This window comes from Phyllobates terribilis, unplaced genomic scaffold (genome assembly GCF_046119375.1).
Source record: "Phyllobates terribilis strain yellow unplaced genomic scaffold, ASM4611937v1 Scaffold_3__8_contigs__length_932513732, whole genome shotgun sequence".
NCBI classification, from domain to species: domain Eukaryota; kingdom Metazoa; phylum Chordata; class Amphibia; order Anura; family Dendrobatidae; genus Phyllobates; species Phyllobates terribilis.
Genome location: NW_027362763.1, coordinates 647,667,175 through 647,688,662, shown reverse-complemented (window position 1 = coordinate 647,688,662; position 21,488 = coordinate 647,667,175). Strand labels below are relative to the sequence as shown.

Sequence of the window (21,488 nt, the reverse complement as noted above, 5' to 3'; positions counted from 1 at the left end):
ACACATGATTGGAATAAAAGGCTAAAAGGATACAACTTATCTGCAAGAAACAGACTTGATAAACGAGGAGGAGGTGTCGCATTGTATGTTAGAAAAGCGTGTATCTGCACAGAGATTGAAGCTTCAGAGACTGGGAGATCTGTGGGAACTGTCTGGGTAAGAATACAAGGAGAGAACAACGGAAAGGACACCATTGTAGGCATTTACTACAGGCCACCTGGGCAAGCTGAAGATATGGATGAACTCTTTATGTATCAAATGACCAAGTTCTCCAAAAAATATGACGTAGTGGTCATGGGAGATTTCAACTATCCAGACATTTGTTGGGAATCTCTCTCAAGTAAAACTAACAGGTCAAGCAAATTCTTATCCTCTCTTGCTGACAACTTTATCTTCCAAAAGGTAGGGGAGAAAACAAGGGGATCTGCTACTTTGGATCTAATCCTTATAAACAGGGAGGAAATGGTTGAGGAGGTAAAGGTGGCTGGGACCCTAGGAGGCAGCGATCATGCTATTATAGAATTTTGGATAACTAGAGGAGGAAGACATGTGAAGACTCAAACTTCAAGGTTAGATTTTAGAAAGGCAGATTTTAAGAGACTCAGAAAGAGAATAGGAGGGATCCAATGGCTGGATGTCCTTAAGGACAAAAATGTCCAGGAAGGATGGGAAATTTTTAAAAATGAGATTCTCAAAGCACAATCGTTAACAATCCCGAAAAGTAGGAAGAATGGGAAGCATTTAAGGAAACCAGGATGGATGAACACAGAACTTAAACACATGCTAAAAAGAAAGAAAGAAATGTTTATTAAATGGAAAGAGGGAGGCATATGTAAAGAAGATTATAATGCAGTCTGCAGATCCTGCAGGGCACGTATCAGGTTAGCTAAAGCTGACAATGAATTAAGGCTTGCAAGAGATGTCAAAAGCAATAAAAAAGGATTTTGGGGGTATGTCAAAAGTAAAAGAAAAGTCAAAGATGCTATAGGATTTTTACAGGATGAAAATGGAGAAATGGTAAGAGAGGATGTTGAGAAGGCTGAACTTTTTAACTCCTATTTTGCATCTGTTTTCTCTCAGAAAGAAAATGTAACATCAACGGATCTTCACTGTCCTTTTAAAGGAATAGAAGAATCCAAGTTATCTGTAAACAGAAAGATTGTGAGGGAATATTTAGCTAACATAAATGAGTTCAAGTCTCCAGGTCCAGATGAATTACACCCCAGAGTACTGAAGGAGATCGTAGAAGAAATTTTAGAACCACTCTCCATAATCTTTGAAAATTCTTGGAGAACAGGAGAAGTCCCAGAAGACTGGAGAAGAGCAAAAGTTGTTCCTATCTTCAAAAAGGGGAAGAAGGTGGACCCAGGGAACTATAGGCCGGTGAGTCTGACTTCTATACCAGGAAAGATCTTTGAACAAATTATTAAACAACATGTATGTAAGTACCTGGATAAGAATGAAGTGATTAACCAGAGTCAGCATGGGTTTGTAACTAACAAGTCATGTCAGACTAACTTAATTTCCTTCTATGACAGAATCACTGACTGGGTGGATCAGGGAAATGCTGTAGATATAGTATATCTTGACTTCAGCAAAGCATTTGACAAAGTATCTCACACCATCCTTATTGAAAAAATGACCAAGTATGCAATGGACCAGGCAACTGTTAGGTGGATTCATAACTGGCTTAGTGATCAGACTCAAAGGGTAGTTGTAAATGGCTTCACATCCAGCTGGATGAATGTCTCAAGTGGGGTACCACAGGGCTCCGTCCTTGGACCTGTATTGTTCAACATCTTTATCAATGATTTAGATGAAGGAATTGAGGGTAAAATGATTAAATTTGCTGATGACACAAAGCTAGGAGGGATAGCTAATACTAGAGAAGAGAGAGAGAGGATTCAAATAGACCTAAATAAACTGGAGCAGTGGGCAGCAACCAACAGAATGGTTTTTAACAGGGAAAAATGCAAAGTACTACATCTGGGCAATAAAAATGAAAAAAGCATATACAGAATGGGAGGAATAGAGCTAAGCAACAGTACATGTTGTCATGAAAACAACACCCACTCTTGGGTCAGACCTTGCAGCTCTCTGGCGCCCCCTTATCCTGCTGGTCAAACACGGTATTGACAGAGGATAAGCACGGGTGCAGCTGCTCTAATTTATGTCGACTATTGTGGCACGTGATGTGACAGGACGTATATATACCACCAGTTCCTTCCAGGAACGTATATATACCTCCGACCAGCCACCCTCAAACCACAATATCACATAAATACTGGTATACTGCCACCACCGATCGCTTAACAGGTGGATCGGGTACCTGGTAGGTAACGTGAATTAGCGGGTGAGGAACGTGTTTGCTCGACATAGGACAAGAAGAAAGAAACTGGTAAATAATTAATGATTTACTCCCAAAAGGTGGGCAGTGTTTACAAAATATATACAAGATATTATAAAGGAGACAATTTACATGTATGCATAAACAGTTATTAAAATAAAAGGGATAAGTAATAGCAAAACCTGCTTCACAAGGTGATGGTCTCAGATTCTGTGGGGGGGACGGCTCCCCAGAAATTAGACTTGATTCCTTCACGCAGCGTGTAGTGCATGCGTCGGCGTCCCTGGTTGGAATGGGTTGAAAAATGGCCGATCTGGTTTTTAGCAAGCAGCCAAAACTCTGGGGAACACCCCTTATTTACCTTACAAGGGGGCTCGGCTTTGCGAGCCCACCCGGCTGCAGAAGACCTAAAAAATCCTTCAGATTCCATATCTTGGTGTGGGGGGGTCCCACATCCAAGAGGGAGACATCATCTTGACCGTCACCAATATTCATGAAGATAGATATTAAATATGAAACCTCTATGACGCTCAGAATCTCAGAATCCATTATCTCAGTTCCCGGTCCTTCCTCAGTTATGCAAGTTATACTATTGTAATGGGAAAAAGGTAAGCATTCAAAAAAACGTGGTTCCGATGTTTCTGTCAGACCTGTGCGTGATTAAAATTGGCATAAAACGTTTGTACAATTAAACAATGGGATTTTTTGGAGGGATTTTCCGGTTTGTACCAGCGCTTGCCCTGGACTGAGGTTTTATGGCGGGTCATAAAAATTCCTGGTTTGGGGAAAAGCAACAGTGAGTTCTATGTCTTCACTTACAAACAGATAGGGGGTGGGTTTTTTTTTTCCTTTTTTAAAACATCTCTCATTTTTAAAAACTCGGGCAAAAATACCTTTTGCCTGACACATGTGAAAAAGACTTAGGTATACTAATAGATCATACACTGAACATGAGTCAACAGTGTGATGCAGCAGCAAAAAAGGCCAATACAATTCTGGGATGTATTAACAGAAGCATACAGTCTAGATCACGTGAAGTCATTATCGGTCTTTACTCCTCTTTGGTCAGACCTCATCTGGAATACTGTGTACAGTTTTGGGCACCACATTTTAAAAAAGACATCGACAAACTGGAGCAAGTTCAGAGAAGAGCGACCAGAATGGTGACTGGTCTGCAAACCATGTCCTATGAGGAATGGTTGCAGGATTTGGGAATGTTTAGCTTGCAAAAAAGAAGACTGAGAGGAGACTTAATAGCTGTCTACAAATATGTCAAGGGCTGTCACATTGTAGAAGGATCATCTTTATTCTCATTTGCACAAGGAAAGACTAGAAGCAATGGGATGAAACTAAATGGGAGGAGACACAGATTAGATATTAGAAAAAACTTTTTGACAGGGTGATTAATGAGTGGAACAGGCTGCCACGAGAGGTGGTGAGTTCCCCTTCAATGGACGTCTTCAAACAGAGGCTGGACAGAAATCTGTCTGAGATGATTTAGTGAATCCTGCTTTGAGCAGGGGGTTGGACCAGATGACCCAGGAGGTCCCCTCCAACTCTACCATTCTATGATTCTATGATATTCTAGGTTCTTCAAAGTAGCCACCTTTTGCTTTGATGACTGCTTTGCACACTCTTGGCATTCTCTTGATGAGCTTCAAGAGGTAGTCACCGGAAATGGTCTTTCAACAATCTTGAAGGAGTTCCCAGAGATGCTTAGCACTTGTTGGCCCTTTTGCCTTCACTCTGCGGTCCAGCTTACCCCAAACCATCTTGATTGGGTTCAGGTCTGGTGACTGTGGAGGCCAGGTCATCTGGTGTAGCACCCCAACACTCTCCTTCTTGGTCAAATAGCCCTTACACAGCCTGGAGGTGTGTTTGGGGTCATTGTCCTGTTGAAAAATAAATGATGGTCCAACTAAACGCAAACCGGATGGAATAGCATGCCGCTGTAAGATGCTGTGGTAGCCATGCTGGTTCAGTATGCCTTCAATTTTGAATAAATCCCCAACAGTGTCACCAGCAAAGCACCCCCACACATCACACCTCCTCCTCCATGCTCCACGGTGTGAACCAGGCATGTAGAGTCCATCCGTTCACCTTTTCTGTGTCGCACAAAGACACTGTGGTTGGAACCAAAGATCTCAAATTTGGACTCATCAGACCAAAGCACAGATTTCCACTGGTCTAATGTCCATTCCTTGTGTTCTTTAGCCCAAACAAGTCTCTTCTGCTTGTTGCCTGTCCTTAGCAGTGGTTTCCTAGCAGCTATTTTACCATGAAGGCCTGCTGCACAAAGTCTCCACTTAACAGTTGTTGAAGAGATGTGTCTGCTGCTAGAACTCTGTGTGGCATTGACTTGGTCTCTAATCTGAGCTGCTGTTAACCTTCGATTTCTGAGGCTGGTGACTCGGATAAACTTATCCTCAGAAGCAGAGGTGACTCTTGGTCTTCCTTTCCTGGGGCGGTCCTCATGTGAGCCAGTTTCTTTGTAGCGCTTGATGGTTTTTGCAACTGCACTTGGGGACAATTTCAAAGTTTTCCCAATTTTTCGCACTGACTGACCTTCATTTCTTAAAGTAATGATGGCCACTCATTTTTCTTTACTTATCTGCTTTTTTCTTGCCATAATACAAATTCTAACAGTCTATTCAGTAGGACTATGAGCTGTGTATCCACCAGACTTCTGCACAACACAACTAATGGTCCCAACCCCATTTATAAGGCAAGAAATCCCACTTATTAAACCTAACAGGGCACACCTGTGAAGTGAAAACCATTTCCGGTGACTATCTCTTGAAGCTCATCAACAGAATGCCAAGAGTGTGCAAAGCAGTCATCAAAGCAAAAGGTGGCTACTTTGAAGAACCTAGAATATAAGACATATTTTCAGTTGTTTCACACTTTTTTGTTAAGTGTATAATTCCACATGTGTTAATTCATAGTTTTGATGTCTTCAGTGTGAATGTACAATTTTCATAGTCATGAAAATACAGAAAAATCTTTAAATGAGAAGGTGTGTCCAAACTTTTGGTCTGTACTGTATGTCAGACATCCAGGTCCACTCCTGAGGTCTTATGTGTGGAGTCTGACCTGAATATCGACGGCCTTGTTGCAGCTGGTACTCCACAACTGCTCTCTTCTGCTCACAAATCCTTTGCAACATGTGGAGGGTAGAGTTCCAACGTGTGGGGACATCACACACCAGTCGGTGTGCCGGAAGCTGCAAACGCTGCTGCAACACAGCAAGGGCGGCGGAAGCTGTAGCCGACTTCCGAAAATGAGCTGACAGGCGGCGTACTTTGACGATCAGATCTGGCAACTCGGGGTACGATTTAAGAAACCGCTGAACCACGAGGTTAAGCACATGAGCCAGGCATGGTACATGTGTGATCTCGCCTCGCCTCAGAGCTGCCACCAGGTTATTATTATTATTTATTATTATAGTGCCATTTATTCCATGGCGCTTTACATGTGATAGGGATGTACATAGCAAAAACATTTACATAATCTTAACAAAACGAGTCAGCGACTGGTACAGGAGGAGCGAGGACCCTGCCCGCGAGGGCTCACAATCTACAAGGGATGGGTGAGGATACATTAGGTGAGGGTAGAGCTGGTCATGCAGCGGTGGTTACTGCAGGTTGTAGGCTTGTTGGAAGAGGTGGGTCTTCAGGTTTCTTTTGAAGGCTTCCATGGTAGGCGAGAGTCTGATGTGTTAGGGTACAGAGTTCCAGAGTAGGGGTGATGCACGGGAGAAATCTTGTATGCGATTGTGGGAAGAGGAGATAAGAGGAGAGTAGAGAAGGAGATCTTGTGAGGATCGGAGGTTGCGTGCAGGTAAGTACCGGGAGACTAGGTCACAGATGTATGGAGGAGACAGGTTGTGGATGGCTTTGTATGCCGTGGTTAGGGTTTTGAACTGGATTCTCTGGGCAATGGGGAGCCAGTGAAGGGATTGACAGAGGGGGAGGCCGGGGAATAGCGGGGGGACAGGTGGATTAGTCGAGCAGCAGAGTTTAGGATAGATTGGAGGGGCGCAAGAGTGTTGGAAGGGAGGCAACAGAGCAGGAGGTTGCAGTAGTCGAGGCGGGAGATGATGAGGGCATGCACTAGTGTTTTTGCAGAGTCTTTGCTGAGGAATGCACAGATCCGGGAGATATTTTTAAGTTGGAGTCGGCAGGAAGTGGAAAGGGCTTGGATATGTGGTTTGAAGGAGAGATCAGAGTCCAGGGTTACCCCGAGGCAGCGAGCTTGAGGGACTGGGGAGAGTGGGCAGCCATTGACGTTGATGGATAGGTCAGATGGGGGATATGAATGAGAGGGTGTGGAAAGATGATGAACTCTGTTTTATCCATGTTGAGTTTTAGAAATCTGGCAGAGAAGAAGGATGAGATGGCGGATAGACATTGTGGGATTTTGGTTAGTAGGGAGGAGATATCGGGTCCAGAGAGGTAGATCTGTGTGTCATCAGCATAGAGGTGATACTGAAAGCCGTGAGACTCTATGAGCTGTCCCAGGCCAAAGGTGTAGATGGAGAAGAGCAGAGGTCCTAGAACTGAACCTTGGGGGACACCGACAGATAGGGGGCGAGATGAGGAGGTGGTGCGTGAGTGGGAGATGCTGAATGTCCTGTCTGTTAAGTATGAGGAGATCCAAGATAGGGCCAAGTCCGTGATGCCAAGAGATGAGAGAATCTGTAGTAAGAGGGAATGGTCCACTGTGACGAAGGCAGATGACAGGTCCAGAAGGAGGAGGATGGAGTAGTGTCGCTTGGATTTGGCAGTTAGTAGGTCGTTAGTGACTTTGGTCAGGGCAGTTTCAGTCGAGTGATGCGGTCGGAAGTGAGTAGGTTATGGTCAGAGAGAGGGAGAGGTGAGTTAGAGAGGCTAGAGGCGGGTGAAGATGAGGTGCAGTGTGTGGCCATCTTTATGATTAGCTGCAGAAGACCATTGAGCGAGGCCGAAGGGGGAAGTGAGGGATAGAAGCTTGGAGACCGATGAGTGGGAAGTGTCAATGGGGATGTTGAAGTCACCCATTGTGATAGTGGGGATGTCAGTGGAAAGGAAGTGAAGCAGCCAGGTGGTGAAGTGGTCTAAGAAAGTGGTGGCTAGTCCTGAGGGTCGGTAAATGACAGCCAGTTGGAGGTCAGAGGGGGAATAGATGCGCACACAGTGCACCTCAAAAGAGGGGAGAGTAACAGATTGTGGCAGTGATATTTGGGTGAAAGCGCAGGTATCTGACAGGAGAAAACCTACGCCTCCGCCATGTTTGCCGTTGGGGCGGGGGGTGTGGGAAAGGTGGAATCCGCCATATGAAAGTGCAGCTGGGGAGGCTGTGTCAGAGGGGGTGAGCCAGGTTTCTGTAATGGCGAGGAAGGAAAGTTTGTTAGCAATGAAAAGGTCGTGGATGTAGGAAAGTTTGTTGCAGACAGAGCGAGCGTTCCATAGAGCTCCTGTTAGATCAACTGAGGAAGTGGGGATTAGTTGGATGGGTATGAGGTTAGAAGGGTTGCGACAGTTTGTGGAAGGTCGTGGATAGGAGGTAGAAGTAACTGTATACACTGCCTGCCTATATACACTGCCTGCCTGCCTATGTACACTGCCTGCCTATGTACACTGCCTGCCTATATACACTGCCTGCCTCATATCTCTGCAGATGGATTAGTCCTCAGAAGGACTGTTTGTTAAGATGGATATGTGTAATGTATGGTTTTTCTCCCTACACTACCTAATACACAAGCAAATCTCTCCCTGACGCAGCAGCAGGTCTCCCTACACTGTCTGATCCGGAGTGTCTGTGACGAGCATGGCGGCGCCAGGTCTGATATACACCAGATGATGCTGTGCGGCCAGCCAATCACTGTAATACCACAACCAACATGGCTGCGACATTACAATGAGTGGCAGGCAATCCCTACATGTTCATTGGCTCTGCAAAGAGCGCCAAACATGCAGGGAGGAGACCCGAGCTCCCGCCCGAGCAACCCCGGAAATACTCAGCGAGCACCAAGCAGTAGCGAGCACCGAGCCGTAGCGAGCACCGGGCAGTAGCGAGCACCGGGCAGTAGCGAGCACCGGACAGTAGCGAGCACCGAGCCGTAGCGAGCACCGAGCCGTAGCGAGCACCGGGCAGTAGCGAGCACCGGGCAGTAGCGAGCACCGGACAGTAGCGAGCACCGGACAGTAGCGAGCACCGAGCAGTAGCGAGCACCGAGCCGTAGCGAGCACCGAGCAGTAGCGAGCACCGGGCAGTAGCGAGCACCGGGCAGTAGCGAGCACCGGACAGTAGCGAGCACCGAGCAGTAGCGAGCACCGAGCTGTAGCGAGCACCGAGCAGTAGCGAGCACCGGGCAGTAGCGAGCACCGAGCCGTAGCGAGCACCGAGCAGTAGCGAGTAGCGAGCACCGGGCAGTAGCGAGCACCGGACAGTAGCGAGCACCGAGCAGTAGCGAGCACCGAGCCGTAGCGAGCACCGAGCAGTAGCGAGCACCGGGCAGTAGCGAGCACCGAGCCGTAGCGAGCACCGAGCAGTAGCGAGTAGCGAGCACCGGGCAGTAGCGAGCACCGGGCAGTAGCGAGCACCGAGCAGCAGCTCTCCCTACACTGTCTGATTACAGAGTGACTGTGACGAGCACAGCGGCGCCAGGTCTGATATACACCAGATGATGCTGTGCGGCCAGCCAATCACTGTAATACCACAACCAACATGGCTGCGACATTACAATGAGTGGCAGGCAATCCCTGCATGTTCATTGGCTCTGCAAAGAGCGCCAAACATGCAGGGAGGAGACCCGAGCTCCCGCCCGAGCAACCCCGGAAATACTCAGCGAGCACCAAGCAGTAGCGAGCACCGAGCCGTAGCGAGCACCGGGCAGTAGCGAGCACCGGGCAGTAGCGAGCACCGGACAGTAGCGAGCACCGAGCCGTAGCGAGCACCGAGCCGTAGCGAGCACCGGGCAGTAGCGAGCACCGGGCAGTAGCGAGCACCGGACAGTAGCGAGCACCGGACAGTAGCGAGCACCGAGCAGTAGCGAGCACCGAGCCGTAGCGAGCACCGGGCAGTAGCGAGCACCGAGCCGTAGCGAGCACCGGGCAGTAGCGAGCACCGGGCAGTAGCGAGCACCGGACAGTAGCGAGCACCGAGCAGTAGCGAGCACCGAGCCGTAGCGAGCACCGGGCAGTAGCGAGCACCGAGCCGTAGCGAGCACCGAGCAGTAGCGAGTAGCGAGCACCGGGCAGTAGCGAGCACCGGGCAGTAGCGAGCATGCTCGCTCATCACTACCTCAGATCTTTCCTTCACTCCCCACGTCCCATCGCTCGCTCATGTCACCTGCACCTCAAAAACATCTTCAGAATCCGACATTTTCTTATCTTTGGCGACCACCAAATACAGCTGGATTACAATTCTCATTTGTTCAATCCCTTTGTATCTCGTTAATTGATGAAAATAATCTATTAACATTGGTGTATATGGAAGCGCGTTACTCTGCAGCATTTATTCCACACCTGCCTAAGACTTTTGTACAGTACTAATATAAATAGTGATTTTCTGGACTTTGAGGTCCATCCACCATCATACTAGAGGCACAGAAGATAAAATGTGTGTCTGACTGGTGTAGGGAGGTCTGAGGGTCTCCAGATTTGGAATAAGCGACCATCACGTGGTATTGTAAGGTGGCAGAAGCGGTAGTCGTGGGCGAGCTGCTGCGCCATGTCATATGACATTATTCACATGACACTTTTGGGGTCTTCAGGGGCAGGAACGTGACAGTAAAGTCACACTCTTACAGTATAACGTGAAGACATGATGCGTATTTGTGTGTAAGTGTGATCACGTGACTCCATTTCTGCTGCCCAGGATGTCGATGATGATGATGAAGAGATGAGGAGACCGAAGAAGTTTGTCAGAAATCTGATACGCAGCACCTCCCTGAGCCGCCAGGTAAATCTACATGTGTTGTAGTAGTGATTAATGTGTATGTGTCCTGTACTTCTGGAGCGGTCACTGCATGGTCATCTGTGCCGGGACGGGATATTCTGCCATTCATGGTCTGGACTCTTCTCAGTGCAGCTGGATTATAACGTGTGGGTGGAGAAGTGACTGTGTCTTGTTGTCATCTGTATGTTGGTTTCTCCTCCATTGACTGTCACCCTGCTGGTTCCTCCCTGGGGTCTGCTCTCCGTTGGTCACCCTAGAAGCTTTCACTGTATTACTCTCATCTGAGACCCCACGATGCACTGCTCTCCGACACAATAAGAGGTTGCATAAAACACTCTACAATTAAATATCCAAAACGGAGCTGAAGGATCCAGACTCAGTAAGCTCCCGCTGCGAGAAACTTTCCCTAACACTCAGACGGTTTGCTGCTTCTGATGGTGAGGAGTCATGGTGGCACCATGGGCAATGCTTCATCACTGGCAGGATGGCTTGTATGTGATGTTTTACAAGCTCATTGGATTTATTGAAGGTGGATGTAAGGTCCTGAGATGCCTACGGCTATGTGCCCACGAACAGGTTATTTCAGTTATTCGGATGCAGCTTATTTTCGCTGCGTCCGATCCCGCATTGAACAATGCGGAGTTACCGCACCCTATACATTCTATGGGTGACATTTCTGTTGCGGAGACTAGCATCTGACTTGCTGCCGCTCCTAAAGCCGTGCCGCGGGAGGTTTACGTGGCGGCTACTAGAAGCACAGAGGGCAGGAGATTTCTATAAATCCATCCACTGTGCTTTTACTGTACAATGCAGCGGTTATGAGGCAGCGCAGGTGAGCTGCGTCCAAACCGCTGCTGGAACGAATCGCGGGCACATAGTCTTAGAGAGGTCACATGAATCTACAACTTCAGGCACAGAGCTAGATCTGTTGTGACTGGATGAGGGAAGAGCAGCTCGGTCCTTCAGATCTTTGCCTGGAGTCAGGTTCCCGGAGGATGCTCGCTGCTCCACATTCTGGGGAGAAGACTGCCGGGCTTTCTGAGGAGAGCAGCCGTTTCGGCAGGACCTTGGGTGACTGGTACAGCTGTTGAATCTATTGCATTTGATAGGAGCAGCAGTGACCAGTCGGTTGGTGATATCAGGTAGGAATGTAATAAGTACGAGCTAACACCTTATATCTCAGACCTACGTCTGCTAGAAAAGGATAACGTCATTCCTGCAGTCGTCTTCTAGCTCTGAAGAGTCCGGGAAGTGATCTGCAGAGCCGTCTGACCTTCAGGACCCTGGAGCAGTGGAATCGCATTGTAAGTGGGTGAATAAGATGGAGAGGTCCTCTGCATTCGGCACGGTCTCGTTGTGTTAAGGCTGAAGATCAGCAGACATGTAGGAAATACTGAACCTGTGGACGATTGCATATTCTGTGATGGTGGAGTCTCATGCTCGCTGGATATAATGACCACGTTCTGGGTAAGTATTCTAATGTTCTAATGCTCTAATGTTTTTACCTAGTAGATATGGTGGACAGGTTGGCACCATGGATCGGTAAATGTGATAGACAAAGTTTAAGCAAACAATTAATATATGTCAGTAAATTTTGGAATTTAGTTTGTGAAAGACTTTAGATCATAGGGTATTCTGGGAAGGTTTAGAAAATGTTCTCACAGCATTAAAGAAGCCATCCTCCTCCTCCTCCTCCCATCACAGTGTTTATCCTCTATTTCAGTCATCATATTATACAGCACCGTACACTTACAAATGCTAATTTTTTCTTTCTACCAGATAATTCTTCTCTTTTCCATTAGGTCAATGACATCACGTGATTAAAAACTGACGAGCTGAATCCTTCTAAGCTCTATGTAGAAACACGAGGTCTCCTTTCCCTGCGTGAGTCATAAGTCACTGCAAAATACCCTGTCAGGGGGAGGAAGGAGCAGCTGGGTAAAGAGGGAGATGATAAATCCAGGGACATAGAGCAGAGAAAAGAGAAGAATTAGCTGGGTAGAAAGGCAAAATGTGCAATTGTAAGTGCACAGTGCTATGTAATATGATGACTGCAATGTATTAAGAGGATAACAATTTTAATGGTAGTGCTACTTTAAGTCTTTAATATAATAGATATGAGATTATGATGGTGGATGAGCACTGTGAGCTCTTGAGAACTGGTGATGGTGGAAGAGCACTGTGAGGAGATCAGGAGCACTACTAATGATGGCGAAGGAGCACTGTGAGGAGATCAGGAGCACTACTAATGATGGCGAAGGAGCACTGTGAGGAGATCAGGAGCACTTCTAATGATGGTGAAGGAGCACTGTGAGGAGATCAGGAGCACTACTAATGATGGCGAAGGAGCACTGTGAGGAGATCAGTGTTACGAAACTGGAACTCCACACTAGGGCAGAAGAGGGAAAAGCTGTCCATGCACTAGGTCTAGACTGAAGCCCTACGGTGGAGTGGGCAACCTATTCCTAGCGAATAGACCCACCGACGTTTCCTAGACTAAACTCAAAAGAAGACCTAAAGGAAGAGGGGAAGGTGACCCTGAAAGAACTAAGGACTGGGAAAAAAACAAACATTTGACCTCCTAACAGGAAACTAGAGGAAGCTGCAGAAGCGAAAGAGGGAATAAAGGAATCTTCAGCAGGCAGAACTAGAGGATCCAAGAACTGCACAAAACTAAACACAGAAAGTACTACTACCAAACCTCCTAGCCAGAACTCTGGCGGATTAACACTGTTGTCCGGCAAGGACTAGGAGGCAGGTGCTGGTAATAAAGGGCGATACAATCACCTGACCTTAGTCAAAATCAACACAAGGGGAAAAAGACCAACAACCAGAAAACCACAACAAAATGGCAGATGGTCCCAAAGAAACAGATTCTAACAGTACCTCCCCTTTTATGAGGATCCTCCGGATCCTCTCGGCCGAGCCTTATTCGGGAATCTCCTGTGAAAAGCTTTAATCAAGCTTGAGGCCGAGACGTCCTCAACTTTCACCCAAGAATTATTCTCGGGACCGAATCCTTTCCAGGACACGAGATACTGTAACCCTCTTCTGAGCCACCTAGAATCTAAAAAGCGTGAAATTTCAAATTTGCGGTCCTCATCAACTGGAGGGACAGTCGGCATCGCCTCCTTATCTGGCGTGTCCGCTTTCTTCAGTAACGATACATGAAAAACTGAATTAATTCCCCAGGATGAGGGAATGTCTAATCTCACCGCTGCCGAGTTGACCACCTGAACCACTTTGAAGGGTCCTACAAACTTAGGCCCCAGTTTTTTAGAAGGGATCTTCAAACGCAGGTTCTTAGAGGACAACCAGACCATTTCCCCTACTGCAAACAATGTTTCCCTTCTTTTCTTGTCAAAAAATTTTTTGGACCTCCTATTCGCCTCTTTAAGATTATGGTGTACCCCGTCCAAACCATTTTCAAATTTTCCGAGAAACTCTCCTCCTCAGGCACCGCCTCCCTAATTTTAGAAAATGGGCGAAAGATGGATGCCTTCCTGTACAGCAAAAAAAAGGAGAACACCCAGCCGAGGAAGGCGTATTGTTATTAAGAGCAAACTCAGCTAGTGGTAGATATTCCGGCCACATTTCCTGATTATCTGCTACAAAACATCTTAAAAATTGCTCGACGTCTTGGTTCCTCCTTTCGGTCTGTCCATTGCTCTCCGGATGATACCCAGACGAGAATGACAAATGAACCTTTAATCTGTCATAGAAAGCACGCCAAAAGCGAGCCATAAACTGAGGTCCTCTATTGGAAACCATGTCTGTGGGAACACCATGGAGCCTGACAATCTCTTTCACAAACGCCTTAGCTAGAGTCTTGGCGCAGGGTAGTTTATTGAACGGGACCACATGGCACATCTTACTAAACGGGTCCACAACAACCTAGATGACCGAAAAACCCTCAGAGGATGGCAGATTGGTAATAAAATCCATCCATGGCGAACTAGGGACCTCCAAAGGGCACAGCAACCCCGTAGCCGGGGCATGTGAGGCCTTCGACCTAGCGCACACAGTACACTGACGCACCCACTTGACGATTTCTCTTTGCCACCCTGGCCACCAGAAACTTCGACCAATCGACCTTCTAGTTTCTGAAATCCCCGGATGACCCACCAATCGAGACTCATGACATTCAGCAAACAAAGCTCTCCTCAAGGCTCTAGGCACAAATAATTTACCATACGGAGTGTTTGTTGGTGCAGCATTCTGGGTCACCAGGATGCTATTCTGCAACTCAGAATCCAATGCTGCTACCACCACCCCCTCTGCAAAATACATTCCTCCTTCTCCGTATTAACTGCTGGAGTGAAATTACGAGACAGGGCATCCGCTTTAACATTCTTTGTACCAGGAATATATTTTACGGAGAAAAGGAACCAGGCAAAAAACAGTGCCCACCTAGCTTGACGGGCATTCAAACGTTTAGCAGCATCCAGATATATCAGATGTTTATGATCAGTAAAAACCTGCATCGGATGTCTAGCCCTCTCCAAAAAATGTCGCCAATGCTCGAACGCGAGTTTAATTGCCAGCATTTCTCGGTTCCCTACATCATAGTTGAGCTCCGTCTCGGAGAATTTTTTAGAAAAGAAAGCACAGGGATGCACCCTATCCTCTCCCTCCTGGGACATAACTGCCCCCACCCCTACTGATGAGGCGTCAACCTCTACCAGAAATGGCTTGGTCTCGTCTGGCTGGATCAAGACAGGGGCAGAGCTAAACCTCTCTTTGAGATGCTCAAAAGCCTTAACTGCCTCAGTGGACCATTGGACCGTATTAGCACCGTTCTTGGTGAGATCAGTTATAGGTTTAGCGATGACAGAGAAATTCTTTAAGAACTTTCTGTAATAATTAGCAAACCCTAAAAATCTCTGAATGGACTTTAAACATTCAGGCCTAGGCCACTCCAGTACTGCCTGAACCTTCACCGGGTCCATCTCAAACCCATCACCGGAGACAAAGTAACCCAAAAAACTAATTTTCTGTACCGCAAACTCACACTTCTCTAGCTTAGCAAAGAGAGTGTTTTCACTCAAAATCTGTAGAACTTCGCGGACTCTCTGCCAATGCGACACCAGATCTGGTGAATAGATCAAAATATCATCCAAAAAAACAATAACGCTCCTACCGATCAACGGCCTCAGAATGTCATTAATGACATTTTGAAAAAACGCAGGCGCATTAGTAAGGCCAAAAGGCATCACTAGACACTCAAAATGACCCTCCGGGGTATTAAAAGCTGTCTTCCATTCATCGCCCTCCTTCACCCGCAACAAATTATATGCCCCTCGAAGGTCAATCTTAGAAAACCATTTCGCTCCGTTTAGTTGATTAAACAAATCCGGAAACAGCGGCGACGGGTAAGGATTGCGCTCAGTGATCTTATTAATCTCCCCAAAATCCAAACACGGCCTAAGACCCCCATCCTTCTTTTTAACAAAAAAGAATCCTACAGCCACAGGGGACTTAGAGGGTCTTATATGGCCTGCAGCTAAACTAGTCTGTAGGTACTACTCCTTTAAATCCTCCATCTCTTGAATTGTCAGATTAAATAAACGACTCTTAGGGAGTGTAGTACCTGGGACGAACTCAATAGCGCAATCGTACTCTCTATGGGGCAGTAGAGCTTGCGACTCAACATCCGAAAATACCTCCACGAAATCCTGAATGGCTTCAGGTAGCTCCCTCTTCAAAACTGCAGCAATGTGAAGATTACAGCATTTACCATAACACCCCTGACCCCAGGACCTTATTGTACTAGACGACCAGTCCAACAATGGATTGTGCAGCCTTAACCAGGGTAAACCCAGGACCACTGGAGCCGGCAAATTAGCAAGAACAAATAAGTCTATATGCTCTTTATGTTCCATATTCATAATTAGTGGTAACCCGGTGACCTTCCGAGAAATGCTCCCATGCTCCAGGGGAGTGTTATCAATCACCACAACAGGGAAAGGAGACGACAAAGGTTCAGAAACAAACTTATACTTGACTAGAAATCATTGATCAATCAAATTAAGAGCAGCACCACCATCAACCATTACCTGAAAATCAATGGAATGACCATGATAGGTGGTATTACCAGATAAAAACACTCCTGCGAAAGGTAAAAATGCTATATGAACAGTAGAGCTGCTCCTGCTGACTCTTTTTTTTCTTTCCTTATGTGAGCCTCGCATTGCTTAATAAAATGGTCAGCCTTACCACAATACAAATATAGCCTCCCAGAGAACCTCCTCTCCCTTTCCTGGGAACGGGAGGACATCGCCCCAACTTGCATCGGCTCCCTGCTGACGGCGTGACTAGCCTGAGAGACGGGGTCCAACATTAAAAGAGCTTTCTCTTCACTCTGCCTGGCTCTCAATCTTCTATCCACACGGATAGCTAGCTGCATAGCTGTTTCCAAAGTGGCAGGTGCAGGATATGCAATGAGCAAATCTTTAACCCTTTCATTCAAACCTGCCAGAAACTGACTCTTGAGTGCTGGGTCATTCCATCTGACCTCTGCGGACCATCGTCTGAACAGGGTGATATACTTCTCAGCCTCACCAGAACCCTGTTTAAGCCGTCTGAGCTCCGCCTCAGCTGATGTGACCCTATCAGGATCATCATATAACAAACCCAATGCAGTAAAAAATGCTTCTACTGACGTCAAACAAGAATCATTAGGATGTAAAGAAAATGCCCAGATTTGGGGTTCGCCTTGCAATAAAGACACACGCTGTAATTCTCTCCCTGAGGACCCAGGTCTAAGCCGAAAATATAGTAAACATGCATTTTTAAACGTAAAAAAATTCCTGCCGTTTACCAGAAAAAAACTCAGGTAATCCTACCCTAGGTTCATCAGGGCGTGCTCCAGGGCAATTACGTGCTGTTGCAGACTGGCTACTTCCAAAGTTTACCCTTGCAGGCGCTGAACAAGCTCCTGGACGCTGTTCATACTGAAGGAATCCGGATGAAGATTTTTTTTTTTATATTTAGGCCGGACAAACTGTTACGAAACTGCAACACCACACTAGGGCAGAAGAGCGAAAAGCTGTCCCTGCACTAGGTCTAGACTGAAGCCCTACGGTGGAGTGGGCAACTTATTCCTAGCGAATAGACCCACCGATGTTTCCTAGACTAAACTTAAAAGAAGACCTAAAGGAAGAGGGAAGGAGACCCTGAAAGAACTAAAGACTGGGAAAAACAAACAGGTGACCTCCTAGCGGGAAACTAGAGGAAGCTGCAGAAACGAAAAAGGGAATAGAGGAGTCTACAGTGGGCAGAACTAGAGGATCCAAGAACTGAACAAAACTAAATACAGAAAGTTCTACTACCAAACCTCCTAGCCAGGACTCTTGCGGATTAACACCGTTGTCCGGCAAGGACTAGGAGGCAGGTGCTGGTAATAAAGGGTGATACAATCACCTGACCTTAGTCAAAACCAACACCAGGGGAAAAAGACCAACAGCCAGAAAACCACAACAAAATGGCAGATGGTCCCAAAGAAACAGATACTAACAATCAGGAGCACTACTAATGATGATGAATGAGTAGTGTAAGGAGATCAGGAGCACTACTAATGATGGTCTAAGATCACTAAGGAGCTGAGGAGCACTACTAATGATGGTGGATGAGTACTGTGAGGAGATAAGCACTACTAATGATGGTGGAAGATCACTATGAGGAGATGAGGAGCACTACTAATGGGGGAAGATCACTATGAGGAGATGAGGAGCACTACTAATGATGGTGGAAGATCACTATGAAGAGATGAGCACTACTAATGATGGTGGAAGATCACTATGAGGAGCACTGCTAATGATGGTAGATGAGTACTGTGAGGAGATCAGAAGCACTACTAATGATGGAAGGTCACTATGAGGAGATGAGGAGCACTACTAATGGGGGAAGATCACTATGAGGAGCACTACTAATGATGGTGGAAGATCACTATGAAGAGATGAGCACTACTAATGATGGTGGAAGATCACTATGAGGAGATGAGAAGCACTACTAATGATGGTGAATGAGTACTGCGAGGAGATCAGGAGCACTACTAATGATGGTGGAAGATCACTATGAGGAGATGAGGAGCACTACTAATGATGGTGGATGAGTACTGCGAGGAGTTCAGGAGCACTAATACTGTTGGACGCTCAGTGTGAGGACATGAGGAGAACTGGTGATGTTGGAGGAGCACTTTGAGGAGACGAGGAGATCTAATGATGATGGATGCGCAATGTGAGCAGATGAGGAGCACTAATGATGGTGAACAAGCACTGTGAGGAAATGAGGAGCACTAATTATCGTGAATGAGCACTACCAGGCGAAGAGGAACACTACTGATGGTGGAGGAGCACTGTGAGCAGACGAGGAGCACTAATGATGGTGGACGAGCACTGTGAGGAAATGAGGAGCACCAATGATCATGGATGCATACTGTGAGCAGACAAGGAGCACTAATGATGGTGGACGTGCATTGTCAGGAGATGAGCACTAATGATCGTGAATGAGCACTGTCAGGAAATGTGGAGCACTAATGATGGTGGAGGAGCACTGTGAGCAGACGATGAGCACTAATGGTGGACGAGCACTGTCAGGAGATGACGAGCAGTAATGATCATGGATGCGCACTGTGAGGAAATGAGCAGCACTAATGGTGGATATGCACTATGAGGAGATGAGAAGAACCAATGAGCGTGGACCAGCACCGTGAGATCATCATAAGGAGTACTAATATTGGTAAACAAGCACTGAGGGAAGATGAGGGACACTAATGATGGTGGATGAGCACTGTGAGGAGATGAGAAGCAGTAATGATGGTGGATGCGGACTGTGAGCGGATGAGGAGCACTAATGATGATGGATATGCACTCTGAGGAGATGAGGAGCACCAGTGATCGTGGAGCAGCACTGTGAGATCATCATGAGGAGCACTAATATTGGTAGACAAGCACTGTGAGAAGATAAGGGGCACTAGTAATGATGGACGTGCACTGTGAGCAGATGAGGAGCACTAATAAACATGTATGCGCACTGTGAGGAGATGAGGAGCAGTAATAATGGTAAACAAGCACGGTGAGAAGATGAGGAGCACTAATGATGGTGGATCTGCACTATGAGGACACAAGGAGCACTAATGATAGTGGATCAGCACTGGGAGCAGATGAGGAACGCTTATACATATGGATACGCACTGTGAGGAGATGAGAAGCACTAATGATGGTGAAAAAGCACTGTGAGGAGATGAGGAGCGCTAATGATGGTGGATGAGCAATGTGAGGAGACGAGGAGCACTAATGATGGTTGACAAGCACTGTGAGGAGATGACGAGCACTAATGATGGTGGACAAGCACTGTGAGGAGATGAGGAGCACTAATGATGGTGGATATGCACTATGAGGAGATGAGAAGAACCAATGATCGTGGACCAGCACCGTGAGATCATCATAAGGAGTACTAGTATTGGTAAACAAGCACTGAGGGAAGATGAGGGGCACTAATGATGGTGGACGAGCACTGTGAGGAAATGAGAAGCAGTAATGATGGTGGATGCGCACTGTGAGCAGATGAGGAGCACTAATGATGGTGGATATGCACTGTGAGGAGATGAGGAGCACCAATGATCGTGGAACAGCACTGTGAGATCATCATGAGGAGCACTAATATTGGTAGACAAGCACTGTGAGAAGATAAGGGGCACTAGTGATGATGGACGTGTGCTGTGAGCAGATGAGGAGCACTAATAAACATGTATGCGCACTGTGAGCAGATGAGGAGCACTAATGATGGTGGACCTGCACTATGAGGACACAAGGAGCACTAATGATAGTGGATCTGCACTGGGAGCAGATGAGGAACGCTTATACATATGGATGCGCACTGTGAGGAGATGAGAAGCACTAATGATGGTGAAAAAGCACTGTGAAGACATGATGAGCACTAATGATGGTTGACAAGCACTGTAAGGAGATGACGAGCACTAATGATGGTGCACAAGCACTGTGAGGAGCTGAGGAGCACTATTGATGGTGGACCTGCACTATGAGGACACAAGGAGCACTAATGATGGTGAACAAGCACTGTCAGGAGATAAGCAGCACTAATGGTCATGGATGCACAGTATGAGGAAAAGAGGAGCACAAATGATGGTGGACAAGTACTGTGAGGAGATGAGGAACACTAATGATGGTGGACCAGTACTGTGAGGAGATGAGGAACACTAATGATGGTGGACCAGTACTGTGAGGAGATGAGGAACATTAATGATGGTGGACCAGTACTGTGAGGAGATGAGGAACACTAATGATGGTGGACCAGTACTGTGAGGAGATGAGGAACACTAATGATGGTGGACCAGTACTATGAGGAGATGAGGAACATTAATGATGGTGGACCAGTGCTGTGAGGAGATGAGGAGCACTAATGATGGTGAACAAGCACTGTGAGGATTTGAAGATACTGCTGACTTCATTGATGATGTAAAGTCTTGCCCTCCTTTATCAGTAATGAAAGGGGTGTCATGGACTGGTATATGGCTATTGATTACTATATTGGCTAGAAATGGACAGAGGTTTTTCTTTGACAAGTGTGGGTTCTCGGAGTCTTACTATGACCAAGTTTGGGGGGGCAGCGCAAGACTTCGTTTTTGGGTATTAAGGCCCTTGATGGTTGAAATGTGAGTGTGATCAGGATCTCAGGAGGTTTCATGCACAAGTGATTTCAGATACGTATGAATGCTGGTGGTGGTGCACCATCTTCAGTACATTGTAAGTTATGACTTGGTCTCATTATATACAGATCGGTCTGTCAATTGGCACATAGAAAATATCCAAATAACCTCCATGGTTGGGTTCTTAAGTTCCTGAGCATTGGAGCCTGCACCCTGGGTTAGATAATGGTCGAAGGTCTTTTTTCTTGAGAGAACTACATGAAGAGGGACATGGACTCTGTGAGCAACACTCTGAAAGAAGCTGGAAGAGAATCCATTCCTTTAAAAAACCTGCATGGAGATATGGAGTGCGGAAATTAATGAATTTTGCTGTTTACTGGAATGACTTCCATAGTATTCAAAGACTTGTATGTTGAAGAGGAGAAGTTACATGGAAGCAAAGACCCCTGAGGAGCACCTAGTTGACTATGTCTAATGGTGTCCATGTTCTCTGCCCTCCTGTATTCAGATCCATGGCCTGTTCGTTTCCTG

At 46.7% G+C, this 21,488-nt stretch overlaps 1 protein-coding gene across 9 annotated transcripts in view; it reads left to right on the top strand.

Annotated features, from left to right (window-relative positions):
- LOC141257273 (phosphofurin acidic cluster sorting protein 2-like) overlaps positions 1 to 21,488 on the top strand; it is a 552,835-nt gene that overhangs the window by 151,891 nt on the left and 379,456 nt on the right. For 8 of the 9 annotated variants that reach the window (XM_073671642.1, XM_073671643.1, XM_073671647.1 and 5 more), the window contains one exon: positions 10,208 to 10,291. The exons of the other annotated variant lie outside the window; for it this stretch is intronic. In XM_073671642.1, coding sequence (XP_073527743.1) covers positions 10,208 to 10,291 — 84 coding nt within the window. The remainder of the gene's footprint in view (positions 1 to 10,207; positions 10,292 to 21,488) is intronic. 9 annotated transcript variants of the gene reach the window in all.